The sequence below is a fragment of the Tympanuchus pallidicinctus genome, unplaced genomic scaffold (genome assembly GCF_026119805.1).
Source record: "Tympanuchus pallidicinctus isolate F22 unplaced genomic scaffold, pur_lepc_1.0 scaffold3, whole genome shotgun sequence".
NCBI lineage: Eukaryota > Metazoa > Chordata > Aves > Galliformes > Phasianidae > Tympanuchus > Tympanuchus pallidicinctus.
This window is the reverse complement of record NW_026294747.1, coordinates 71,700,379-71,725,424: the sequence shown is the minus strand read 5'-3', so window position 1 is coordinate 71,725,424 and position 25,046 is coordinate 71,700,379. Positions and strand designations below refer to the sequence as shown.

The 25,046-nt window shown below is 38.3% G+C and overlaps 1 protein-coding gene across 1 annotated transcript in view; it reads left to right on the top strand.

Moving 5' to 3' along the window:
- CCNY (cyclin Y) overlaps positions 1–25,046 on the top strand; it is a 112,407-nt gene that overhangs the window by 71,107 nt on the left and 16,254 nt on the right. The window contains exons 3-7 of the mRNA XM_052692920.1: positions 2,187–2,221; positions 12,796–12,896; positions 16,104–16,139; positions 19,858–19,915; positions 20,012–20,131. Coding sequence (XP_052548880.1) covers positions 2,187–2,221; positions 12,796–12,896; positions 16,104–16,139; positions 19,858–19,915; positions 20,012–20,131 — 350 coding nt within the window. The remainder of the gene's footprint in view (positions 1–2,186; positions 2,222–12,795; positions 12,897–16,103; positions 16,140–19,857; positions 19,916–20,011; positions 20,132–25,046) is intronic.

Below are 25,046 nucleotides of genomic sequence, written 5' to 3'. Positions count from 1 at the left end.
CAAAACATCTCTAAGCTCATTGGAGCCTAAGAGCAGAGACTCTTTACAACAGTTCTAGAATAAGACTGGCAGAAACAGCTTTTGGCTTCTTGCAGTTATTGTCAATTCTGTCTAAAGGGAGGGTTGTGAGCACAAAAGAGAGCATCTACCATGCTGCAGTTCTCATTGACGTACATTCTTGTGAGACTTGAGCCTCAGGCTGTAGTAGAATGATCCAGAAGCATGAAGGTACAACTGCTTTCTTGTAGTCCCTCACTGGACAATGAAAGCTAATGAAATTTCTATTATGTGCAAAAAAGAAGGGGAAGAGAGTCAAGGTGGTACTTGGAAAACTGTGTGGCACAAATTGATGTTTGAATAGGCCAAAGTGAAAGGTGTATAAATACACTAGTATATTTTTCTGGAGGTTGGAAGTAGCAATAAGAGCTGTAAGTGATACTCTTGCTTTGGTAAATAATAGTACTTCTGTAGGGAATGGAGTGGTGTAATATGTACAAGGGAAAATACAGAAGATAAAGTCTGAGACAGAGAAAAAAGGTGTTCAAAAATGAGATTTGGAGTTTATGTGCAGACTGTGTTTGTTGGATTTTGTCCATAACAATTCTGTTTGAGGAGTAATTGTGACTGTTGTCGGTTAAATATTTAACTGTGTTTGAAATGTCACAGTTAAAGCTGTTAATTTTATGTATTCTATTAGGTTTACATGCAACTTATCAGAATTGCTTACTGCCTGTATATTGCAATATGCAATGCCTGACAAATTCTTTATTCTTAGAAGTACCTACTATCAGTTTGTGTTTCCCTTTAGATTGCTTATGTCTTTTGCTGGTTGTAAATGCAGTGTATGGAACTTAAGTGCAGTGCAGTGTTTTAGCAGGATTTCAAGCAGTTTAACTATTTGCTCGACAACCTGAACTCTCCTGCTGTTCCTGTTTTATTCTGTCTTCTATACAATGTCCATAACTGTGGATCTGAGCATGTACTAAGTGACATGGCTAACATCTGTCATGTGTGATTCTCCTTTCTGCTCCCTGGGAGGAAAATTATGTAAGGATTTTTTAAAGTATTTTCTTACTTTATTTTTGTTTTATGTCTGCATTAAGCAATATTTCACAGTATCCACACGTACAGCCTTGTTTATGTTAGATTGCTTGCTTTTGAAAAATAAATGAATCACAAGTAATGGCTTCTCATCCAACAGGGAATGGACAGGCTATCTATCCCACCATTGCAAACACTCTTATTTTGCTAAGTGCATTGGGTCGCATAGCTTTCAAATCATAGTGCACTGAAGTGCATTTAATCATCTACAGCATGAAACCATTATTACTTTAATCCTGCGGTTTGATTTATGTATTAGTTGCCTCCAGACTTGTATCCTAAATGCTTTGGTATTTTCATGGGAAGGGAACTCCACAGGCTCTATGGGGTGAGTTAATTGGGGAAGTGCTGAAAAATTTAAATATACTGTATTTCATCAACTGTAATAAAAATTTGCCTGACATTGAGGACTATACATGTCTCCCTCGTTGCTGCTGTTTACTGAGTATTTGGGCTGCTCACTCTGGTCTTGCAACCCCCCAACTTGCAACCCCTGCTTGTGATGACTAGTTCTACTCACCAACTTTCATTGTTATATCTGACCTGAGTAATGGCTTCAGACTTGCAGCTTACCACTAGATAAGGCAGTGGGATGATGCATATACGTTTTCAAAGCACTTTGATGGGAGTTAGTGCACAGTAAGCTTCAGTGAGAATTTGCTAACTCCATGGGGTAGCTGTTTAGGTGCTTTCATGACTGCGAGATAGCGTAGGTCACTATGCACCAGGGTACCTTGCACAAAGCTATTGGTGACGCAGAGTACCTGCAGAGATCTCTGGTGAAGGATGGCTGACTTGGACCATAGCTTTCTGCTGTTAACCTTCCCATGTGTACCAATGCCTAGTGAATACCCAAATGGATGAGAATTTCAATCCATCACCACACTAGTGAGCGTAAATGCCTTTAAGCATACAAATACATGTTTATTCTGTATTTGATATGTAAGTATACATGGTTAGTGTAAGAGCAATGACAATGTCATACGTAGATAGCCTCCTGTTCTTTTTATTATAAATGGTATGTAAGAAGCTTAATCAGGAAAAATAGTCATGTAATATTTCTATCATATTTTGTGTTTTTGCAGTGAGAGAAAAACGCAAGAGTCTCTATATAAACCACGTAAGTGAAAATGCCTCGCTATGCAGCTTTCTCCTTGTTGTCTATATTATACAGTGAATAAGAGTTTTCACATATGATTTCCATATTGGTGAGAAGATGCTGATGCTTCAAAGTCTGCAGTGCATCAGGATCCAGAAGCGCAGGTCATAGTTACTGAGCTAGTGGAATGGATCTGTTGTTTTGAGGATAGTGCCATGCTTGCAACAAGCGTATGCAGGCAGTTGCTAGCTGGGATGAAGAGCTGCAGACACGGGTACCATTTTCAAAATTAAGCCAAAACAAAAGTCACAAAACTTTAAACTGCGTTTATATGTAAGCTCGCTGTTGTCAGAGAGTCTGTGGCATTCCATTTTTTACACAGAAGTCTTGAAGTGCCCAACCATTGCTGATGCAATGTAAATGTGTATTTGTTATGTGGTATGTGCTCAGTGTGAACATGGGGTTTTGGCACGCTTATGTACCCTGGGCATTTTTCAGTTCAGTTCTCCTCTGTTTGAACTGAATTCCCGGTGGAGCTGAGAGCAAATCTCCCACAGCCAGCTTCGGGTACAGGATTGGTGTCTTTCCCCTCTTAGCACCGTTTGCACTACCAAAGCACCTGGAACCAGTGGTCCAAATGTTAAGCCTTGTGCTGAAGTATCTGGAGTCATGCCTCAGTGAAACGGAAGAGGGATTGTTTCTCAAATGATTTTTGTTTTTAGGGTGAAATGGGGAGAAGTTCACTAATTTTTTTTTCTATCTGGAATTATAATCCTTAATTTCACAAGCCATTTTTAAAATGGTACAGCTGCTGAAAGAGTGGGATTTGATTTATGGCTCTCCTTCTCTCCTCTTTGGTGCTGATGCTTGTGCAGCTGTGGCTAACCTGGTTTATGGTATGAGTACAAGTAGATTAAGCATAGCTACAAGCAAAAATGTATTTGTTCTTCAGTGTGATTTACATCAGTCCTTACACCCACACAAAGGGAGGATGGCAAAGAGGCTGAAATGAGCAGCTGAATGGGGTGACCAAGCGGGATAGCTTCATGTCTGTCCAGAACAGGTTTGTCTGATTTAGTGTTTCTGAAACTATGGCCTTGCTTTAAAAGCAAGCTGAGGTTTTCACAGTTTGCCAAGATTTCAAGAAAGTAATGAATTACTGTGAAGTTTATACAGTCTGCAGAGTTGGCTGCACCGGATCAGCAGATACTGTCTGTGCTTCCTAATCCTATTCCTCTCTAAAACATTTCTACTGTTTACAGTGCATGTGAGAGTAGTTCATATTATAATTGCATTGTTATGAAATAGTAGAGTTAATGTGCTATAGACATAATAACGTATGTTCAGTCATTTCCAGCAGGCTTTTTAGCCTCCAATTTGAATGTTTGAGTCTTCAATGCAAAAAAAAGCAGCCACTGCAAGTCAAGGTATTGGCAGAGTGTCTGTGACAAGCCACCTCACCATGTGGCTGAGATTCTGATGTGTCCCACAAATTTTCCATGCCATACAGAAGGTGTGTTCTGCAGTAGTTAGACTGAGGATGGATTTCTGTGGCAAATTGAGCAGACATAACTCTAGAATTCCGCTATGAGCAGGCTGTTGGGAATTGATACAAAGTGTTTTTAAACAGTGCTGGGTTTGTTGCAGGAAGGGAAAGGGATGATCATGTCACTAAGGAATTGCCTAGTGGGGGACTGTACGTAGCTGTACCTCATGCACTTGATGCCCTAGGAAATATACCTTTTCCTATTTTCCTTTTAAAAGTATTATTTAAAGCATTAGCTAAGCTTGCAGCGATATAAACTTTTCTCAATCTGTTTTACTACTAAAATCTGATTTCTCTGTGCTTACAAAGTACCTCTTCTGAATTATAAAGCTGATAAAAAACATCAGCCTTACGAAGCTGAAGTCCTTCCTATAGTTTGGTATATGTGTCCTTACAAGTTAGTGACGTTGCTAGGCAATATCCAAAGATAAGCCATTATTTTCAAGTGTGACCTGTGATATTTAAGGTGATAACAATTTAAGTGAAATATGGTTGACTACAGCATACCTGTAAGTATTCATTCAGCACCTCTGAAGTATTTAATCTGCTAAAGCTGATGTGCAAACTGGTGATTATTTTCTAAGTGGTTGCTGTGGTTTTCTGTAGGCAGCCAGGAGCCCTGCTGTGTTTGTAGGATGCCGGGAGCCACTCTAGTTTCCCTAGACTACCTTGGTTGAAGAAATCTGAGGAAACAGATTTAGCAAATGTATATGAAAAATCATGGGGGGTGCTTACATTTCAAGTGAATTTACAGTATGCTTTATTGGTTGACTGTTTCTTTTTCATCCTTTTTCTATGTGTGTTAAGGGCGTTTCTAACAGGAGCTGTTGCTGCTCATCTGTTTCCTTTGATGAAGTGTCCCCACTTCTGCTCTTAAGGAAGCAAGCTGAAGGAGAAACGTTTTGGAGTGTTGTTTTCTTTCTATAAGAGCTCCTCATTGTAAATTAACACTCTTCTCTTTTGTGTTGTTTTTCTTTCCATAGTATCATCTTTTCTTTTCCTTTTCTAAGTCTGCATATATTTATTTTCTTTTTGTGTCAAATAACCAGGAATATTTTAAAAACATTTTAATTTTTTTATCCTGTTGTGCAGTATCTTGTTTTGCAGGGAAAGTTGAATATCTCTCAAACAATATGGGCAACAAGAGAAGTATCAATAAATATTGTGCTTTTTCTTTTTTAACTGCCTGCCTCAGTCTGTGTAGTAGCAGGTGAGAATGGTAGCTTACACACATACAGTTTCAAAATGTTAACTGGGAGAAATAGAAAATAAGTTAAAATTGACTCTGTGGTTGTATGCAACAGTGACATTTTTCTGGAATAATCCTCTGGAAGCTTCAAGAAATCTTCAGTGTCAACTTTGCTCTTGTTTTCCCTTTTTTTTTTTTTTTGTTTTGTTTTGTTTTGTTTTGTTTAAAAAATGCACTTTTTCACTGTGATCAAGCCATTTTCCTTTCTTGCCTGCTCTTGTTTGTAGCATATTTTCATTGGCTGGATAGTTCCCTTTTATCCCCAAATGAACAGTGGGCTCCTGCTTAGATTTACTGTGCTTTGCCACAGGCTGGTGGTTTCCAAGCCTCAGCTTCACCTTGTCAGTAGGTGTGATGGAAGAAGCTAGCAGCTGCTCTTTTTGGGTGGGGAAGGAGTGAACGCAGGGCTGACAGGTGCCATGGGGAAGCTGTCATTTCTCTGTTTTCCCCAGAGCCTGGGGAGATGACAGCTTTAGGATGGTGTTGAAGCATTTGCACAACTGCAGAACATGTCTTCTTAGGGGGTGAAAGTGCGGGAGTTACCCACCGACAGCCTATCTGACGTGCTTGCTTTCTTCTAGCCTATTTTAATTTCTGAGCAGTTGCAGCATATTCCTTTCCCATTGAACTGGCAGCTGTTGTACTTTGTTATACCTTTAATATAATGCTTCTTCAGTGAGTCTTCACTTTTTTTTTTTTTTTTTTTTTTCTCTCCAATCTGCTTAGTCAGGCTGCTGAGAGGGATGGAGATGCAGACTGAGGCGTTTCCTTTCTTAGTAAGAAGAGATTGCATCGGTATCCATGCCTGGACAAGGAAAGCAAACAGGAAGATATGCATTGTGCTTTCAGAGGGGGAGTGGAGAAAGATGGATGTTTTATTGTTACTTCCAGAAGCTAGGTTTTTTTGTACTGCATGGTTTTATTTTGCAGGGGAAAGGAGCATGGCAGGAAAAGGTAAAGATTTGGTAGAAATCTTCCCATTCAGACAAAATGAAAGTGATTATTTTTTTTTTCCCAAAGAACTTTCTTCTCCTTGACAGTGTATGCTTTTATAATCTAAATGGTATTTATGAACAGTAATACACAGTGAAAATACAGGGACAGCTGTGTATAGACCAGAGTTTTTTGGCAGCTTGAGCAGAAGTTCCTGGGTATCAGTCATGGCAGAAACCCATCCCTGTGAGCAATCCTCTGTGATTCCCAGCCAGGGAAGCATCTTCCCACAGGCAGACCTGCTGGTGGGGCTTGCGGAGAACAGAGGGGCCCTGTGGTGTAAGTTCCATGGCATGAGCACTTTCTGTGAACCTCTCTGCATGCTTGAAATGATGTCTGTTTATTTGCTCCTGTGTAGCCCCCACATTTACCTGTCAGAGTGGATCAAAAGGCTGTTCTGCTTCCCTACTGTGAGACTACCATGCATACGACTGGTAATCAAATACTTTCAGCTAGTGATTAGGAAAGTAAATATGATACATACTGAAATGGGAATGCAGTCTCGAAAGGTACTTTAATCCATGCAAAGCACAACATAAAATAAGAGATGAAGTTTCATTATGTGGACTGCCTGAGGCTGACTATTGAAAAAGTTTATTATTGCTGGCCAAATTTTTGAAGATATTTTAATTAACATTCCTTACTCAAAGAGAACAAGATAAACTGGAAGGTAGATTAGAGGCTTCTCAGGTACTCTTGCAGCTTTTCTACCGATTGCTTAATCTAGTCTTTGCTCGTCTCCATTGCAAGATCACAGATCAACAGGGCTAGAGGCACTCTTACAGGCTGTCTGGTCCATCTAGCAGGTTCACTGTACCAATGCCCTTCCTGACAAACGCTGCTCAGGATGCTTTCTCAGGCTTCCAATAAGTTAGAATCCTCAGGTTCTGTCTGTCTTAGCTGAATTGAAATGTTTCTTGCTTCCCCCCCCCCCCTAATATCTTTCAGCTGTTTTCTTATCTGTCCACTAAGGTGAAGGCTTTTTAACTTCTCCTGTCAGCCTCAAGGCAGCAAGTTCTATTAAGTGACATATCTGTAGGGGGAGGTGGAGCGAGAGCACAGGGGAAAATTCTTTTGCAAGATGACTATGTAATAGTTGCTTCACTGGGAGCCTGGTGAAGTCCCTCTGGTCAAATTGCACAACACCAGCAGTATGTAAATATAAGCCTTTGAGCTACTTTTAGTGTTCAGAGAAATATTTAATCTCTTCAGGTGTTTTACCTGTGTTTTAGTGAGATCTGCGTGCACTAACAGAAGAATTTAATAGCGATTGGTGAGCCCTCCTCGAGCTCAGTGGAACCTAATGCAGCTTTCTGTGTTTGACGTGAATAAGGACAAGCTTTGACAGTTTGAAAAAGCTACAAATAGAGATGTAGCCAAAGGCATGAGTTTTGAACATTATCAAAACGTCACTGAGACTAATCAGCTGAGAACAAGGCTGAATCCTGCCATAGACTGGTTAGATACAATAGATATTATGTAAGAGTGGTTGGCCTGGATTTTATTTTATTTTTTATAGTAGATTTTGGCAGAGAAGTGTAAGCATACATTGGTGTGCTTGACTTTTGTTCAGGTAAATATACTCTGCTCTAGCCACTAAATGTAGATAGTTGTGTTGTAGCGAAAAGATATGCAAGATAAAAGTAAATGTAGAGTTTTGCAGAGCAGTGCATGGCTAGATTGGTTTTGGACACTCTTTGTTGACTTGTAAAATTGTGTTGCTTCTATGAAAGATTTTGTCATTACTAAATCATGTCCTGAGGCAATAGAAGATCCCTGTGTTCAGAACCTCCCTTTTCCAAGTCAGAAGCAGACTTGCTTGCTGGTGTAATCTGTCTTGTGTATACCTTTATATGCCACTTCTGCTGAGTTACGTTTTGGCCAATCTTTGCTGCCTTGGAGCTGCTGGTTATGTCTCTGCACATGGGTGCATGATGGCCTCAAATTTTCCATGGGAGTGATATGTTTCCACAGCACCTTCTAATACATCTAAACAAAGGCACCTGGTTTGATAGACCAAGAGACAATACCAATATCAATTAAGGCACAAGCTGTAAGTTATCTTTTGATGGAGAAGTGGAAAAGTGTACTGAAAAAGAGTGAAGTTGCTCTGCTGAACTGGAAGCTGACTGGCTCAAGGCAGCTCTGGAATAAGAGCTGAAAAGCTTCATTAGAGGAGTGTTGTGCCCTAGTGACAAATGCTGCTGAGCGTCAGGGCAGAGTGCCACACTACTGTTGCTAGAGAGCATCCAGGACAGAATTTGCTTATACCATTTCTGGGCAATTCTGTGTAAGGGTTTTGGTTGACATGCACCTTTCTGTTAGATATTTCTACCTGAGAATACCCTGAAATGACCATATTAAATATATATATATATATATTAATGCTTTCCCTTTCCTCTGCAAATTTAGATTTAATTTTGGAATGATCTTAAAATGAATCCTGAGAGGCAGTCATCCTTTCATTTATATTCAGCGTGAATTAGTTTGGAATTCCTTGTGATTTCTGTCATGGCAAGTATGTAGGAACATTCTGGCACAGCTTGTATGGTTGTGACTTCTTCTCCCTGCCCTTTTGTGAAGAAAAGTCAAACATCAGGCAAACGAAGCCACTCTATTACTGATAATATGCATTTTATGTAAGATTTAAGTAAATCATGCTGTTCAAACATCTTAAATACAAAACAAAACCATGATTTGGAAAGTTGGAAGGTTTCAGAATGAGTCTGAGAAAAACATTTAGAAGTGATGTTTCCTTAGTACTAGCTGTGCATGAAGCTGCTGTTTTTAAGAGCTGGATACCTGTTAGTAGTGGAAGTGCTGGATCTTGATTTCTCAGAGTTTATTCTGTTGCACATTCAAAAGCTTAGCAAGTTAGAAAGCAGTTTTTCCCTTATGCATTTTTTCCTGTAAGAAAGGGATTCCATAACATAATAAGTATTATGTTGTTGCTGTGATCTTTATGTTGTTTTTTTTTAATGAACTTCTTTGATAGAAAGGAGAAAACAACAACTGCTTCTGGAGTAAAGACCTATGAATCCTTTCCCTCAAAAAAGATAAAAAGTGATAGAAGATCTGTCCAGAATTTGTCTCAAGAGGCTGTTCAGGCTCAATTCATGTCTTAGGGCAGGGTTCTGCATCTAAGCTGTTCCGACCAAATTTTGTTTTACCTCTTCTCCATTGCTGACAGTTGTAAAGATTCTGTTGTTGCTCAGGTCACTCAAACTAGAACTCTGCTATTGCTGCCATTAGAAAAGATTATTCTTTTTAGGCATTACCTCCTCTCAACACTGCAGGTCCATTCTTATTTTTTCCTACTTCAATATAAGGCTGCTCTTTCTCATGCTTTTATCAGTGGTCTTGGAGAAAAATGTTCTTTCTAACTCCCTCTAAGATGGCGTAGAGAAAGTATCATTGCTTTGTTCTTTAAGAAAATTTGTACAGTTATTCCTTCTAAATCTAATGGTTCAAACTTCTGTTTGGTATTGCTGTTCTTTCATGAATTCATCCTTCATGATCAAGTCAATTCATCTTTCTTGAAATACAGTAGTCAAAACTGGACATAATATTCCATCTGAGTAGAGTGGAGGGGTGCTCCATCCTCTTGTACATATGGTAGCTTTATTTATAAGTCCCGCATGATACTTTCCTTTTTCTTTGTGAGAGTATGTTTGTTGTCATGTGGTCTGCACATCCTTTCTGATGAAAGCCTCAACAGTTGTTTGCAATGTTATTTTAAACAGATGGTTCTTCTCTAAAGTGTATAGCCTTGCATCTGTTCTTAATAGATCTCAGGACTGTGTTTTTGTGCAGACCACTTCCCAGCTTTGACAGGATTGTTCTGGATTATAACATAGCTTTTTAATACGTATTTTGTTCTTCAAGTTATCATCTGTAAATTCAATAAAGAATGCTTTTATTCACTATTTAATACTGAGTAGGCAAGACTTCTGTGGATTCACCCTTACTTCAGCCTTCCAATTGGAAGTGATCTTTGGGTAATCAAAGTTCAGCTTTCCAAGCAGTTTTTACCTACCGTGCTGTCCTTGTCAGAAGTCCTGCTGAAGTTAAAAAGCATTGTATCTTCTGAATCACAGCTTGAGGGCAAAATATCACTAGTGCAAGTTATAGCAGCACTCCCTATCAGTGAGATGCTTTTGTAATTATTTGTATTAGCAGACATTGTCAAAGCTCCACGTATTTCCTGTCATGGTTCCATATGAAGGTTTATCACAGCAACTGTATCAACCCTTTCTTTCTCACTTGTCAGCCTTAATGATGGGACAGAAGCTGAGGAGGAACACAGAATTTTGGTTATTTTTTGAAAGGCTTTATACTCTGTCTCAGTTCTTCAGGTTTTTATCTGTTACAGCCTCTATGACTTGTATAAATGGAATACACATTCCATTAATTTGGAAAAGACATGACATCTGTTATCTGGATTACCATATGGTTGCATCTGGTCATCAGAGTAGAAGTTGGGAACGTTGCTTTATCGATGAGGTAGTTATTTACATGGCAAAAATGTCTATGTGTGCCCATGATAGCAGGGTTACACTTGGAATCATTTTTCAGACTGGGAGAAGCGCCCCTTACTGCCAAGTGGTTACGACTGGGAAGTGAGGCATGAGGCAACGCAGACTTTTCTGACATGTGAGAAGTTCTAAGCCTAACAAAGCGTGTTGTGGGCTGAGAACTGAGGGGAGGTATGTGATGTGGTAGCTTCAGAAATCAGGTATATACTTCTAATCACTGGCATGCCTCAAATGTTGAAGTTCTGTTTGTGTAAGAAAATTTAAATCTGATAATGATGCTGCTATGGAGCTCTTTTCTGATTTTTCTCATGCTCGTTTTGGATGAACTAAGGCTACTTATCATAAATTGTAGCTACTTCTGTAAAAAGCATTTACACTTAAAACGTAGAAGCTATTTTTTTTTTTTTTAATGATGCTATGTCCATAACTCTTTTTCTTTTCTTTCTTTTTTTTTTTTTTTTTTTCTCCAACCAATGTAACAGTCACGTTTTCAGTGGTTTTTTAAGTTTTTATCATCTCTTTGGAAGGTGCCGAACATTCTAATCCAGAAGTGTGAACAAAACTGGTTAAGAATAAAAGTTATAAATCATATAAATCACCAGAACTCCAATAATTTTCCCCTTATGTATGAATGCCAGATAATACATTTGTTGGCATTAACACTTCCAGTGCTTCTAAATTTTCTATTTCTGTTGGCCTTGCTGAGCACACAAACCTTGGAAGGCTGATGGATTGTGAGCTTCCAAAGTATTACAGAGTACCTTTCCAAACTCACAGAGAATTTTTAAGGGGGTAAAATCTCTTCCATTTTTTTCATTAAACTTTTATTTGCAAGAAAGGTGGTTCAACCTATAGAGGTACTGGTCAGATTGGGCACCTTTGCAGTGAGATTCACCTTGATGGTGAGCTTTGAAATCATTTCAACATAACATTGCCACAATTGTAAGGGCTTCAGAAAATGATTTTTTTCAACTGCCAGAATACTTTGAATGTTCTTTTTCTCATAGTTGGGAAAAATGGAAAAAAGATGACTCAGATGCATATGGGCTTATGGAGAGTCTGTTCTGTCTGTTCTGAATCTAATGAATGCACAAAATGTTAGTGAGTGCTGGCGTTTTTAATAATACCTGCTTTGGAATTAGGCAAGGCAAGATGCACTGAAATGGCACCGTAGCTTTGGTACTGAGTTACTCTGAGCTGGTAAATATCTGCATTCCACTGGAGATATTGACATTGGGATCTCAAACTGTGGAAACATTAATTGTAAGGCAAATTAAAATTTTTGTGTGGGTGTGCCAGCTGAATTTTAAATCTACCGTGCTCTGAGATGAGTGCTTAATTTCTCTTGCCCTCACTACTATGACAGGCTCCTCTTGATCAAGTTAGTTACTAGTTTAAGTAGAATAAGTAAGGATAAAACCAAATGGCATTAATGACTCTGAGAGCTATTATATGATATGATGAAGTGATTCTCTTTAGACTGCTGGAGTGCTGTGTGCTCTAAACAGCTCAAGGAGATCTGTCCGTAAGAAGTCTTCTGAAATAATCAGTGTTGTCAAATGCCCTTTGTGGCTGTTTTTTCCAATGTACTTTTACAGCAGTGCAAAAGTATAATTGAAATCTCTTGAACTTCTTCGATTAGGAGGTGTTATCTTTTTTTTTTTTTCTTTTGCATGTGGTTTTCTCATACGTGTTTCTATGGTTTTTCATCCTATCTATAACAATCTGTGAGTTTTATCTGTTACTTTTTTAGTTTTTAATACTTCCACTGCAAAGACTTCTTTATCCTCTTTCATTCTGTTTGCTGTTGTTGTTTTAAATTCTCTTTTTTTTTTTTTTCTCTAAGCATTGTTTTGCATCTGTTTCTAAGCCAGTCTTCATCTCTTATGTGATATCTTCACTCTTCTACTTGTTCTTTTGTAATAAAAAGAGGAACATAGGACTTGTTTGTATTTTCTTTATAAAACTCTGTATTTGATTTGAGTAATTCTGCACGAAGATTTTTGTGGTGTTTTGGGGAGGAGGGAAGAAGGGAAGGAGGAGAGATCGAGGTTTGGAGAAAGCATTAGGCAAAACTCAGGCAGGAATTGTTGTGATTTTGGCAGTGGTAATTATTTTTGAACTTTCTGAACTGCCTCAGAACATTATCACATTACTGTGTGTGTCATTGTGAGAGACAGAAGGAGTTTATTTGCTCAAAATTCTTACATCTCCTCAGAGAAATGCTTTGGTATTACGTAATTGCTATTGTTCTTTTGTGTGTTTTTCATAGCATCCTCCTGGACAGCTGAGAAGAAAGTACAGTTCCTGCTCCACTATTTTCCTGGATGACAGCACAGTCAGTCAACCAAACCTCAAGTATACCATCAAATGGTGGGTTTGAGATATACGTGTGTGTATATTTACCTGAACCTTCGTTGTATACTGGATATGTATACGCATTTCTTAACCATTACTAGGCAAGTTTTGTAGAGTTGAGTTTTTGAAGCAGTAAGTTTGTTTAGTCATATCTTGCTTTAGAGTCAGCGAATAGAGTGAGTGAAGGATACTACTCTGATGTTAGTTACGTGCAAAATCAAATTCTTAGTACTGTGTAACTCACAAGGAAGCAACAATTAAAGGTTCTTGAATTCTAGCAGCTGAAATCCTTCTGCTCAGCATTCAATCGAGTACTTGCTTTGGATAAGTTCTCATAAGAAAACTTGTTCCTGATTTCATGTCATTCTGAAAACCTGAATAAACTTCTGAAACTGAAGGACTTTATTCTGTTCCTGAGAAAAATGCTAATTTTCTAAGTTTTCCTTCCAGTTTTCTGTTTGAAATGAAAATTAATTGACTCCTGATTCATTTCCTTATTCAGTACTGAGACACTGGCACTTGAGTGTACAGCAGTGAGGAGCTTTGTATGTGGTGTCCACGTGGACTTATCCTTGGGGTCACTGCAGATGTTCATTTCAGGTTTTGATAATGCACTTGTCTATTTAGAGAAAAAATTGTATTAATAGTGTTTTAATTTTTACATATTGTACAGTAAGGGTAAAAATCTGAGAATGGATATTCAGGCATTTTCTGCTGTTTAGGAGTATATTTGCTTGCAGATATATTCTAGACGTACTTGAGAACTAATGTACTCAAATGCTAAAGTTAATGAAGTCAAAATCTGTGCTATAAAGTTATTCACATGGGAGAGATATATTTAGCCTATCACATCCAAAGGAGCTCGTGCTGCTGGGGATCACTTTATTCAGATATTTGTCTAAAGTAGTCTTGCATTTCCTCATGTTTTTTCTGTAGATAGTAACATAAAAATAATTGTGAAAAATCTTCTGGGGGGCTTTGGTATTCCCTTTCTTGCTTCTTGAGTTTCACAATTCTTTGCTGTAAATCCCTTTGAACAGGGATTGCTGTAAGTGCAGCCTTTCAGGGGAGTGAAGGGAAATGTAGCTTCAGGCCTCTTTCAGCAGAGGAACTCAGGCTATTAGTAGAAAGAAGAGGGTGCAGAGGGTTGCAGCAGCCAAGATGCAGTGCCAACAGCAGGGCTGTGAAAAGGCAGGCAGAAAACCAGGTTGTGTGTGCTGAGCTGGGGGCAAAGTGGTGGCATTTCAGGGCAGAGCTGTGCGGGACAGGGCAGGGAGGGAGGAAGCTGCCTCTGGGAGGTGGGGGGCCTGGCTGCTGGCATGGGGAGGGCTGGGACGTGAACGGGGTCAGAAGGTTTGAAGAAGAGGTCGTGTGGGGTGAGGAACTGGACTCTGGCATATGAGCCCTTTGGAGGAGGAGTTTCTTTCTTCCTCATCTCCCCACGTGAGTGGCAGAGTTAAAGGCGGGGAGGCTGCAGAATTACGGCTTTTGTAGTACAGCATGATTTTCTGCGCCCCTCCTGGACATCACTGCCAATGAGTGACTATGCACATGAGTACATATGTAGGGATACGTTTTGGCTGGCTTTGTTTGGGGTCATGCTATGCATTGGTGGGTTTAAAATGTTATTGTGTTACCTGGAGGTCTTCAGAATGAGTGGACTGGCAGAATATGGTGATGGAAAGCTATATCAGCTGCTAGGTAAGGCACCCTGAATGCTAGCTGAACCAGTGCATGAAAAGCAAAATAAAACCTGGGTTTGAGTTAATCTATTACAGCTCTGAGAGACCTTCAGATTCTGGTATAGATTTCTGAAGAGTAAATATTTTCCTAAACTAAATTTGACGTTTTGTTACAAAAGCAACAAAATGAGCAGCAAGCAGAGCTCGGCATGTATTTTATTGTGTCCACTTTCATAAAATCAACTGGAGCTGCAAGTTTGTCCCTGGGAGCATCATGTAAAATTAGATTTTAGGACTAAATAGTTTTCAGTCAAATTAAATTCATTCATAAATCTGATTTCTGTGTTCAGTGAGGATTGTGTCTTTCTTGAGTACATGGTAATTTTTAATTTCTCAAATATATGTATGTAAAAAAAATCAGTTGTTTTTTTAAGAGGCTTTCAATAGGAAAGAGGGCAATTTTGCATCAGTGTAAGACAAGCAATTCACAATGAATTTGACAAAACAAATTATCCACATATAGAATCAGTGAATTCTCTCCCCATTCCTCATTAGTTTTTGCTGGATTTTGCTTTGTTAGAGTAATTAGGGAGGCTGCTTTTTGTGCTAACTTTCTTTGAAACTATATCCTTAGTGAAGCAGATACCCTACAATAAAGCTCAAGATACAAGTTGGAAATGGAAGAATAACTATGAGAGGCCAAGTCTTAGTTTTCTTCAGTCTCAAATGTGAATGCAATTAGTTGTATATATAAATAAAAACTTAACTTTCTGTCAGTATAAGGATACTTTCTGTTTTTGTGCAGAATACATGCAGAGGTATTTAGGTATATGATTGAGAGTATGGGAAATGCATAATGCAAGAAATTATTCAGAGAGTCGTCATTCACAAGCTGAAATGAGTAACTTGATGCCATTAAAAGTGTAGGAGCTCAGTATTTCAGTTTCCCATGTGAGTAACTACATAGAAGGAGCCAGAACTTAGTGCATCTAAACATAAAGTGAATATAACAAAGCCAAACATAAGCCAGTGGTAATGAACATGTTTCAAGGTAGACTTACCACATTATCATAGACTCATCAAGTGGTTTGGTTTGGAAGGAACCTTTAAGATCATCCAGTTCCATCCTCCCTTCTATTGGCAAGGACACCTCTTGCTGGACCAGGTTGCTCAAAGCCCCATCCTTATCAAACAATAAAAGTGAGTGCCCAGTGCTGGGTTGCTCTTCCTTCAACCCTGGAAATAATAATCTTTTGCTTCATAGTGGAGGTGTGCTTTAAATAGAGGTTGCGCATGACTTGGTATATGGAGTCTGAGTATTTTGTAAGGTACTGAAAATAGTGTAAATAGTGAAAAGGAAGCACTTTGAGTGTGCTGGACAAATATTCTAAATCTATTTACTACTTTTTTTTCTGGCATCTAATAACAGACAAGAAATAAAGCATTTCATTTTTTTGTCATACATTCTGCTAGGTTTTTATTTTGCGTGTAAACATCACAAATAATATATGAAATATTAACTCTATATTTTTCTTTACAGTGTAGCTCTTGCAATTTATTACCACATCAAAAACAGGTATGTGTACTTGTACTGAAGATTTCTAATGAAAAGAAATGAACTTCTGAAACCTGAAAAATCTGTGCTTTGTTTTTTCCTGGAAATGTTTTAGTGTAGTTTTTCTATTATCTCCCATGTTAGAGAAGAGAAACATATTCTCCAATTTTGCTTAAAGGAATAAAAGTTAGAGGACTAGGCATCATTAAAATCTGCAAGTCCAGTTTGCATTCAAAACCTCTGATGATTCAGTATTTGATATTATATGTCCTGACCATTTCTTTGTTCATACATGTTGCAATTATGTTTAGAAGAAATCTTCATAATGTCTTTCAGTTTTATTTTTTTGGGCTGTGCCTTTGTAAAATTAACTGTGTAAGTCTTCAATCAGTTTAATATATTTTAAAATACAAGCCATTCATTATCCAGTAAGTGTGACAATGTCAATAAATATAACTCAGGATGCTGCAGAAGTAGAGCAGGTCCTGACTTATCTCTTCCGGTGCAGCATGTTTCAGATCTCTCCTCAAGTTGACTATTAAAACCGCATAGAAAACAGGTTCTCCAAAAAGGTAACTTGGTACATGAATTAACACTGTGCTTATTGAATTGCAGTTCTGTCTCCTAAATTCCATGTTGTCTTGATGTAATGAGTCACCATATCATAATATCCTCTGATTTTTTTAAGAGATTTGTATGAATACTTCCAGTGACTTTTGTGTATGTGGCTTTGCAGCGTGTCTTCTCAGTGATCTTGGCTTAGATCTCAACAAACCGACTTACAAGTTTTTCTTCAGGGCTGTGAGAAGTTCAACTAGAGCAAAGGGAATTACTCCTAATTTTAAAATTAAGCTGGTGCGCCATTTGGGACTGTGTTTCAGGTCCCTGGCCACACTGCGTTTCTTGAAACAAAGCCGGTGTCTCAGAAGAAACCTTTAGAATTGCACAAAGTAAGAAAGTTTTAGGGTCCTGCTGAAAGCTCTTAGAAGACTTTCCAAGATCTCGGTGAGCCTTGGACTGAAATATGGCAATCTGTAAAGCAGAAGTTGAAATGAAATATTTTTTCCTTTTAATCTAATTTCCTAGGAAATTAAGCATTAATGATCATGCTTGGTTTACTTGTTCATCCATCTGTGCTTCCCTCTTTCCCTTTCCTTCAAATATTTCTGGGTTAGTAAAGCTGGCTCATCAGTTTTGTCTATGCTTGACTGACTAACAGAGATCCCAGAGTTAATCAGGTTCTAAAGTTTTGGGGAACAGTATTGTAAGTGCTCTGTTAAGTGCTGTGCCAACTCAGTAAAAAGCTCAGCAGAAAGGGGCACGTTAGAGGCTGCATGTGGGTGAGAAACTTCAGCAAGAGCTCACTGTCAGTCAGGAGGAAATCCAGAGCCCAAGGAAGCCAGTCCCGCTTCCTTCTGATTTCTGACTCTAGTAAAATATGCACATTCGTAGTCTTATCACAGAACCTGATGCAACTTTGACCTGCAGCAGTTAGGCAGAGAGGGCAGACGTGAATAACAGAAAGGATCGTATGTTCGTGACATGAAAACAGATGCGTTCTGATTATTATTTTCTTTGAAAACTTGCTGTCTGTCTTTTCACTTTTGGGAAGGGGAATTTGTTCAGCAGGAACCGGAGGCTGCTTCTCACCTGAAGGTCCTAGGTGCAGTGATGGGATATTTTGTAAGCAGTGACACAGTGGCCCTGCAGCAGGTGCTTGTACGTCAATTAATGACTGAAATGAAGATTGTAAAACAACTGTTCTGTCATCTCTCATTTAGGAATGGAGCGAACAAGGTGATAACAGGATGATAACAGCACTCGTTTGTGTATGCTGCTGAAACAGCAAAACATATGTTCTGTTTCCTGCCATTATAGGCCAAAGGAAGTTGTTGACGTATGTGGTAGATTTGAGTTCGTTATGTCTGGGGAGCATGAAACCACTGCAGCCCTAGAGTAGGCTTAAAGTTCATTGTGACAGAAAACAAACTGAGCACCTGCTTTGCCAGAGACAAATTGTTTTCAGATAACAATTATCTGTTTCTCCTGTATGCTAAGCAGAAAACAATTTTTTTTAGTATTGTAAACTGTCACCAAGCCCAGATGCAAATTTTCAGAGAAACTATACGTGTGTGTCATATCTTCCCCACATTTTGATTGTGACATTCTAGTTAGCATTCCTGCTTTTCCCATTGTCTCCTATCACTGTTACACTGATTGACTTTTTCCAGCTTTTTTCACACTACCCTCCAGCTGGTGGGGGCTATACATAGCTTGCTTTTGGAAGAATTTGCTAAATAAATAAGTAAATAAGCAAAATAGGATCCAGCAAACTAGCAGTAAAAAAAAGTTTAGATCAGTTAGTTAGTTAGTAGATAATTCCTTTTTGAAAGGTAAAATGAATTTGTTCAGGTGAATAAGGTGCAAAACCACTTTTTGGTGTGATAGGTTTTTGTTATGACAATCCAAGGTACCTTCTCAGCATGCAGCACCTGCACGTGAAAAAACGAAATATGTTTTTTTCTTTCTGTCTTCTCACAGTGAAGAGCCATAGCATGCTATAGCACAGCATTGATTCCAGAGGGACTGCTGCTGCATTAGGGGACTTGCACTTTCACATAGGGGTAAAAGGGTCTGCCCTAACATCCTTGCTGATTAGGAATTTTGAACTAGTTATCTCAGTCTGCTTGCTGGTTTAAAGTTAACTACTCCTTTTTAAAAGAACAGTGCTGATTTTCAGCGTGAGCAGGCTTCAGAGTAGAAATGATAATGGTGTTCAGATGCTGAACTTCAAGTCTGTTATCCACCAATGAGTACATTTTGTAGACATGAATGTGTTTGTAATACTCATGTTTGTGTGCTCTGTGATTTATGTGCTGGTGATAAAGACAAAAAACATATTCAGGGATTTCTCTCTGAAGACTTCTGTGACCAGAGGATGCAATAAAAAAAGATGGTATTGTGTTAAGAAAGTCACATGCATCTGTCCGGAAAGTGTCCAGTTTCTAACTGGCACTGTCACACCACTCGCTTTTGAGATTGTTAGCATTCCTGCTGAGGTTACACACAGCAGAAATTTTAAATTGCTTTCTGGATGCTAGATGGGAAGTTACATCCACTTTCATGTTGACCTTGAACAACACAGATCTGAGAGAAATTGTGAATTAAGTCAATGAACACAAGTGTTATTTTGATTTTATTTTTTTTTTTAAGTATTTTTTGTATGCTTTCTGCTTTCAAAAATCATTAATAGCATAAGGTCTTCTAAAGAAAGGAAATTGAAGTACATTTATTAAAGAAGGTCTGAGTGTAAAAATAGTGTCGCATATTTGCTAATGTTTGTGGGCTTGGCAATAAAGGAGGAGGAGAAATTAATTAAAAGAAGAGATCTGGTGAGGATCAACAGGATGAAGTCAAGAAAGGAAGAGGAAGCTGAGTTAATTTCATTATGTTAGAAGTTTATCGTAGCACATCCTTGTGCTGTGAAAAAAGCCTACAATAGAGAGTGCAAAGGCTTTTTATATTTTGGGTGTTGAAAATTCTTAGTTACTTTATAATGTGGATTTCATATTACATGTGAGCTTTATGATGGAGTGTGTCCAAAGTCACATTTCTGCAGCATTTCTAAGTACCTCACAGCATAGGTAGCATTGGAGCTTTAATGATACACTTGCATCTGTGAGAGCTGCGTGTTTTTGTGTTCTGATAATAACACTACTTTGGTTTTAATACTTTTTAGGGATACAGATGGAAGAATGCTCTTAGATATTTTTGACGAAAACCTTCATCCCCTTTCGGTGAGTTCATTGCTCTCTTTTCCCTTTTCGTGTGAACTGCCTCTCTCTCTGCTTCGTTTTGTTTCCATCACTTACTTGGAAGTATTTCTTCCTTAGAAATCCGAAGTGCCACCAGATTATGACAAACATGATCCAGAGCAGAAACAGATTTACCGCTTCGTTCGGACGTTGTTCAGTGCTGCTCAACTGACTGCTGAATGTGCCATTGTCACCCTGGTGAGTGTCTCTGAGGTGACATCAGCTATCTAACAGACTCAGTTTTGTTCCCAAAGCTTCCTTTGCATGATTTAATAGATGTAGGTGTTGCCAGGGGGATTTTTCTCACCATGGAGACCAAAGGAATTTCTTGATGGGAAGAGATACTGCAGTTTATTTTCTTGGGGAGGGTAACTGATCAAAGAAAAGGTTGGATAACATGACACAAAAGCTGGGACTTCATCTTGCCTTCACAGAGCTATAGCATTACGGGCCACCAGAGTGACTAATGGAAAGCACAGGTGGCAAAAGCAGTCCGGACAGAAGGGAATGTTAAAAGCAGAAATCCTTCCACTTTGGGGGGTTTGTTGTGTATTGCTGTAATTCCCAACAGAGAGTCAGGGAACAGCTGTAGGTAATCTAATAGCACTAGTAAGAATTGGTGAACAGACGAAGGATTTGGTCAGTGACTGAAACATTAGTGATGGCTCCTTTTTTGCTTTCACTGTACTTGTCTTTCAGGACTGCATCATAGAATGGAACAATTGTGCTCAGGGCTAAAGTGTAGCTACTTAAAAATAGCGCAATACAAAAAAGGCTCAGATTTTCAGCTGGTGTGGATCAGCATAGCTATGTGGATTAAAGGAGCTGAAGTGATTTCCACCAGCTGAGAATTTCTTCATTTTCCTGAAATTTATATCCTGTCAAATCTCTTCAGCTTTCAGGCACAATTTTGGCCACGTCCTTGAGTCAGAAATACTGCAGTGTGTAGTCTTCTAACAGCTTTTTGTGCACTTTGGATAGTATAATGGGAAATTGGAGAATGTGGATTTTGAAAGCAAGACCTACTCCTTTTCTCTGTTAATCTTGGAAGCCAGGAGCATGAAATTTAGTTGTCAGGATTTTCTCCTTTAGACAGTCAAAAAGAGGAGAAACAGGAATCTGAGGGAAACAGGGCAAGAAACACCCCACAGTGCTCCACCCTTACATTTTGAAGTATTACTCTACCTCGTTAGTTGACCTAGCCATTATTTGTTTTCTGAAATGACAGTTTGTCTGTCTCTTTTACATAATTGCACAAAGTACTTGTCCTTCTTTTTCCCCCTGAGCATTTTCTGCTGGAGGCAAGATGTGTTCTGTGAATCACTATGTTCTTGTATAATTTAATTATTCTACTGTCAAATACAGTGAAACCTTGCTGTAGTTATCTGTTATTTGATCTTAGGTTACTTGATCAATGAGGGCACTCTTTAGTAGAAAGGAAGAAGGCTTTTTTTAAAAAATAACAGCATCTTCCTGTCTTTGCAATACATGGAAAATTCTCAGCCACAAATCTTTACCCATGCGCGTGTTTGAATACCTTTCATTTGCAAGTAGTTCCTTGCCTCTTCTGTTTCTCATGTGGCTTCCTTGTGAGTTACAGCTTTTGCTGTGATCTACAATTCAATACAAATGTTTTTAACTTTTGTCATACTGCAATTCCTGTAGTTGTTAGCAATTCAAACTTCAGCTGGCTTGTGTTTTTTACCCAACACTGATACCAGGTATGTTGTTTTATAATCTGATTCTCAAAGTGGCCATGCAAGATGTTGGCAGGTAATTTGGTGTAGGTGATCAACATTACTGTTCTGCTATTATTACCCATGTTTTCAAGATAGTAGTACCTGCCTGACCCCTCTTTCCAGAAAGTTAGAGAATTTTGCAAGTATGAAATTTTGTTCTTGTTCTGTTTCCTCTGTTCTTTTAGATCCCATTCCTTTATTTATTATTGTCATTAGAAAGGGCCCTAGGGACAGATCATACTGTTTCTGAAATGTTCAAATATATAAATTAGTTGTCCAGAAAACAATCAACCCCTTCTTCCCCGTAGCATTTCTGATATCTGAATAGTGTTGATAGCTCTATTTAGGAATCCTCCAAATGTTATCAATTTTGATGTCCTGACTGGAGAAGGAAGGAGCAGCACTCACTTCTGAAGCCTGTGTTTTGCCATAGTCTGGTCATGCGTTAGAGGGCAATATGATACCCCCGTCTGCCACTTGTTCCTTGGGGGAGAGCTGCCAGAAGGTAGGAAGTATATCTGTGGAGATCACAATACATTCTGAAGTAGATGCTACAGCTATTCTGTTTCATTCTAATTATTTTTAAGCCGTCCTAACCTCCATTTTTTTTTACTACCTAGACTACTCAAATTATTAGCGTAGACTAAGAAGTTTAGTTGGATGCACTTGTTGTCATCTTGTATGCCATGAGCCAGGTAGAAGGAGCAGTTAGAGCTGTTGTGTAGCAGTCTGTATGCAGCACAGGAGCAGGGTAAATGTGGTACTCTATTGATAAGCTACTCTCCAGCAAAAAAAAGTCAGCATCATATTGCTTTAAGCACTTAATTAAAATATTTCAATTAAAGTCTTGCTGTTACAGCAAAGCCAATTTATAATTAAACAAAAGATTTAATTTTCACACAGCCTCCAGGGCTGCCAAGAGGTTTCCCATATTGGTAGGTGAAAAATTAAAATCTCAGGTTGAAACAATTAAATATGCACATAATTTATTTATAAAATAATAACTTAAGAATAATATTAGTTTAATAATTACTTCTGTTGCTGATTTTTGTCTTGTAAGAAAAGGATTTATCGCAGTGAACAGCTGAACTGAACTCTGTGACCTGACTTAGGGAGAAAACCAGTGCTTCTGCCCTGATGCAGAGTATTCCCCTCCTTGCTAAAACTGAGAAATGCCTCATCTGCAGTATCTCCTTGCACTTACACTAGTGGATTAATTGGATAACAAATAAAAATGTGAATAGTAATGTTATCCGTAACAACATGAAAACAATACAGTGTTATGTGACAAGAGAATTGAATATTTGCTCTCTGCTGTTCTGTTCTGTGAAAACAATACAATTTAATTAGCTAGACCTGAAGAGAATGGTCCGAGTTTTCTGCTTTGTCTTTATGTGACTGTGAGTTTTGTGCAAGTAGGCCAAGTCTAAGTCACCAGAGAACTTCAGTATGCTTAGCAGTTTCAGAGAAGTTACGTTTTGCATCGGCAAATACTCTATAGACTCAGCTTATATATGATGATATCTAAATTCATATAGTACGTGATCTGAATTACTTTTGCCAAGTTCAGAGAAGAGTGTTTTGAAATATATTGCAGAGTTCAAACTGTGACTGAAGGGATTTGATATTGGGAAATTTGAAAATTGAAGTACGTAACATTATATTCTCCTTATGAAAAACCGGGATTTAATTAATCCAGCCAGATGTTCCTGGCTCTTATTGTACTCTCCAGTCATGTTTTTAGCAAGTACATAGAGAATATTTTTGAACTAATATTGTTAAACTATGTGATGAAAATTGTAGTATTTGAGGATAATTTTCTTTTCTGTTTATTTGGAAGGAAGGAGGAAGGCCTTGTTTCCTCTCTCTGGATTGTTTTTGTCTTTAAGTGCTGATAAAGTATCATTTTTGCATGTTTTATTTAATGAAGCAAGAATGAGTTTCTGGTTTAAAGAAAACAAAAGAGTAAAAGAATGTTATTAGAGGCTTTAGAGATACTTAATTTGTAGCAGAGGTCCTTTTCAACTGGCCCAGCTTAGCTGCACTCTATATGCAGCTCATGGGAGATGCACATTCCTCTGCAGACCTCAGAGTACTACAGGCAGTACTGTTTACTGCTGGGTTTGAAGGCTTTTTCTCTCCTTCAGTAACAGTGACCAGGCTGGGCTCCACCTCGTTCAAGAAACGTGAGGACAGTTGTGTGCATCTGTTATTTCTGTTTACCACCTTTTTAATTCTCCAATAGAAAACGACATTAATGTCAAAGAATGAATACTGATCCCAGTTTTAGGCTGGCCAGTTAATCTTGCCTAATAGTATGAGTGTATGTTACATGCATTACAGATGTTTGTTTTAAAATGAGTAAAATAGGAGGCGAACCTGGAGATGTGTGATTTTGCTCTCAGTTCCATTAGTGCTTCCTATAAATATCTTCAATGCTACTTTTCAATTACTTGCATTTTCAGAGTTTTATGACTGCGTACATCATTGTGTTTCAATATTTGGTCTCAAAAATGAATTGGATGAAATTGCAAGGATGATGATGATGTGATGTCTTTTTCCACCAAATAGAGGGAATCAGATCTTTATAGAACATTTTAAATGCCCAGCTGGGCAATTGAAAGCACAGTTATTTCTGGAGAGTCATGTTAGGGAACTGTAGAACATATGGCAATTTAGTGATTGGATTTAGAACCGTAATTTGACTGTATGGGATCCATCACCAATTACGATTTTTTTCATATACGTTTATTTTTAGTTTCAAGGCATTGTGACATTCTGAAGTTTTCTCATTAAAAAGACATGGCTGTGTATTTACTTTTACTTTTTAATGATGTTTTGGTATGGAAAATGTCTTAATTTAGTTATTCTTTGCTTCTGCAACTAATAATGTGAGTTACCTAGTGAGGTCATTATCAAGTTTAAATGAGAAAGTGAGGAAACTGGGTTGTTGCAAATAAACTTTAATTTTTAGGTTCTCAATTATGGAAGTTAAAATACCAGAAACATCATTTTCTGTCTGTCAGTGTGAATCTGCTGAGTTTTGATTAAAGCTGCTAGAGTTTTATTGGTAAAATAGAGTTTGACATAAAGTGATACCAAAAAAAAGTGTGAGAAAAGGTCATAGTGTACTCTTGCTGCTGTCTCAAAATTCTGAATTCTTCCACAAACACGAATGACATTCTTTGATGATTGCCAAGACTCATACTTGAAAAGAACATGCATCTTGGACCTCTGTGTTACACCATAGGAAACTCCAGTATTTCAGACAGACAATCACAGAACAATTTAGGTTGGAAGGAGCTCTTGAGGTCGCATCCAGCATCTGCTCTGAGCTTGGCCAGTTGAATGAGGTTACTTAAGGACTGCCCAGC